Raw genomic sequence first — 3356 nt, 5'->3', positions numbered from 1 at the left:
AAGTGTTCTGTTTAAAATAAAGTATGTTTATCTTTGGCAGGAAAATGCATGCATTATTATGTCATGTCCATTAAATCAGTGTAAAATGGTCTTAAAACAATATTATCGTTTATCACAATAATTTTTGAGACATTGAATCTTTCAGCAAAATTTGTTATCGTGACAGGCCTAAATGCAACTAATACAGACCAAAAATATTGTCCACCCAATGTACTAGTATATCTCTATAACATACCCTATTATATAATTTGTGGGGTTTTTTTGTGCCATAAATCAAGAGCAGCAAGACATCAGTACTGCATACTTAGGCTACGTTGAACCTGCAGGCCTGATCGTTCACACATAGGTCGCATTTGAAACGATCAGATTCGTATCGGATTCAGGACCACATAGCCAAGTTGCTTGGGTCGGATTGGAAAAAATCAGATCTGTCTTGTTCAGACAGCCATGAAAAGATCAGATCCAGGTCGCATATGGGCAAAACAAAATTGGATTTGAAAACATCAGGTTGCAGAATGAACGTAGCCTTAAGATTGCAACTAGATGATATTCACAGCATTTCAAAGGTAAGAGATTAATTTAAATGATCTAGAATAAGGCTATATTGAATCATAAGTGGATATCTCCATAGCAATATCAGTGAATATTATGGCGTATCACAGGTTTACATAATATCATGTAGCCCCATTTTAGATAATACATCACAACACAAAGAAATATACATTAATACAGTCTATAGATGCCAGTTGTTTAAAGGTTTTTTGCTTTTGCAAAATAGTGTTTGTGAATGTATTGAAAGGTCTGTTGGTAAATGCTAAAATTTACATGTCACAAATAAACTGGCTGATAGGTTAGTAGATCTACTAGCTCAGGCAAAGCTTGGCATTCATAAAAAGTTTATATTTAACTGCTAATTTTTAATATTTTAGTTTTTGTTAATTTCAAAAACATATGAGGTTTATCTTTTTGTTTCAAGATAAAATATGAAAACTGATTTTGATGTCAAAGAAATATCCTTAATTATAGAGCAATTGCATGACATTCATTTCTAAAATTAAATATGACAGAAAATTTGAATATATTTCCGTGTATATATTTATCATTTTAACTGCTTTTGCTTAGAAAAATCGGGAATAACACCAGAATTTCAGCTTAAAAAAAAGTAAAGCTTCAACTAACTAACACCATTGTTGCATCATTAAAAGGTTTTTTAACACTTAAGAATTAAACTGTGATCGCATTCACTTTAGATTACAATGGAAACCAAATGCAGACAATCTAAAATCTTGCATCTCGAAACAGCGACGTACTTCGAGACATTTATTCAAAATATATGTTCAATTCCCAATGGGAATACATAATCTGAAATAGCGTTATGGCATTTGTTACCTGTACCAGGTAACACCGAAAAGAGACAGATCATAAAGTAATTTAAGACTCATGTGAAGGAGTTGGATTCTTCACTACATCCAAATAAATAAGGCCCGTATGTAAGGGAAAACAGCACGAACTGAGCTTTATCGACTACCGAAACAGTTTGCTAGCCGCCAAGCTAAGCTCAAATGCTTAACGTTACCGCTCTGCATCGACAAATGTAAACACTAATTTGGTTTGCATCGCGCCGCCATCGACGGAAAAGAATGATATTCTAAAGAGATGTTCCGTAAAATTAGCCTAACATTTTAAACTAAACTTAGTCTATAATAAACGTGAAATAGTCTGGTATTTCCTTTAAGCAGTAGGCTAGCGTTAAATTTACGTATCAATTTACACAGCCGCTACTGCGAAGCAGCTGAGAGCGAAGGCGCAGAGGCCTCCTAGTGAAGGATCACTTCAGACATTCAAGCATATTTTAAAGAAATAACAAAGACATTTATGACATAAAACACCCAACACGTGCAGAAAAAACATATATCTCCCCAATCGATAACATAAAGATTAAAACGAAAACACTTAAATGCAAAAAATATCGATTAAAGACCGGGAGCTTCTCCCCTGTTTTCCCTCTTACCTCCGCCATATTGGTACCTTTAGCTAATGAGCTCGTCCTAGCCCGGTACCCGGATGAAAGCTCTCAGCCAATCAGAAGTCCAGGTGACGGCTGTAGTCGTGACGCCGGTCAAACCAACCACTGATCAGAGTAACGGTAATGATCGATAAATGCTAAATTCGTTGAGGAACATCTGGAAATGAACGTGAAAAAACAAAACCGAATCGATATCTCATCCACAAAACAATCAGCGTCATGTTAACAGCCCTGAAAGATTCCTGGCGAAACAACAGCTCCAGCAGTTTGCTAGAACATTCCTGGAACGTCTCAGACCATAATAGCTTATTTCCTGCCGTAGTTATTAGATGTTGTAGCTATTTTATTGTTTAAAGCTCTATATTATGAATAATCTCTGTCCTTTCTATTATTATTCTAATCCCAGAACAATAAATATTCACGATGTAGCCTGTGAGGAAAATGTAGGCAAAGGCTTGTACTGTTCCAGTCTGATACGTACTTGGTTGTATAGCTTATCAAGTCCAGAATGCATAAATTTAACATACATTTTACCTTTCATGCACAGATGAAAATTAAATCAATCAAGATTTACTAATGTGTACGGAAGAGGATTAGGGCCACTGATAAAACAGATTTTTAAATATTATTTCAGTTTAATATGGGGAAAACAGTCAGAATTCTAACTTTTTTCTCAGAATTCTGAATTTTTTTAATCAGAATTCTGACTTTAATCTCAGAATTCTGACTTTAATGTCAGAATTCTGCCTTTTTTCACAGAATTCTGACTTTAATCTCAGAATTCTGACTTTTTTGTCAGAATTCTGACTTTAATCTCAGAATTTTGGATCTTAATGTAGATGGCACCATAAACCTAGAGATGTAGGAGCACTCAACTTCACTGACAAAGATGTGAGTTGTTTAAGAGGGCCAGTAACACATTGGTGGAAAATGATGGAATTAAGATACTATAGCATCAGGTCCCAGGTGATGCTATTTTATTAATGGAAGAGCAGAAGGTGATTAAAACAAGAGAGCTAGTTTAGTCTCTAAAACAGACATGGCTACAGCTTTTTGCTAACATGTTTGTTAGCTGTCAGAATTCAGTCAGAATTCTGAGAAACAAGTCCGAATTCTGAGATTAAAGTCAGAATTCTGACTTTTTTCTCATATTATACTGAAATAAAATGTAGAAATCAGTTAACTTTTTTATTTTTTCAGTGGCCCTAATCCTCTTCTGTAAATGTGTCTTCAGTCAGGGTTGGCAAAAATTACATATTTCACATACTCATTTTTTACATTTTTGGTTTTCCAAAATGTTCTCAGTTTAGTCAGACATAACTCATTTAAG

At 34.6% G+C, this 3356-nt stretch overlaps 1 protein-coding gene across 1 annotated transcript in view; it reads right to left on the bottom strand.

The window, feature by feature from the left end:
• Nucleotides 1–2071, bottom strand: part of mier3 (mesoderm induction early response 1, family member 3) — a 12086-nt gene extending 10015 nt beyond the window's left edge. The window contains exon 1 of the mRNA XM_015396046.1: nucleotides 2012–2071. Within this exon, the coding sequence (XP_015251532.1) occupies nucleotides 2012–2020 (9 nt within the window). The 5' untranslated portion in view covers nucleotides 2021–2071. The remainder of the gene's footprint in view (nucleotides 1–2011) is intronic.
• Nucleotides 2072–3356: the final 1285 nt, after the last annotated feature.

Source organism: Cyprinodon variegatus, unplaced genomic scaffold (genome assembly GCF_000732505.1).
Source record: "Cyprinodon variegatus isolate N-32 unplaced genomic scaffold, C_variegatus-1.0 Scaffold26, whole genome shotgun sequence".
Lineage (NCBI taxonomy): Eukaryota > Metazoa > Chordata > Actinopteri > Cyprinodontiformes > Cyprinodontidae > Cyprinodon > Cyprinodon variegatus.
This window is presented reverse-complemented; position numbering and strand designations above follow the sequence as displayed.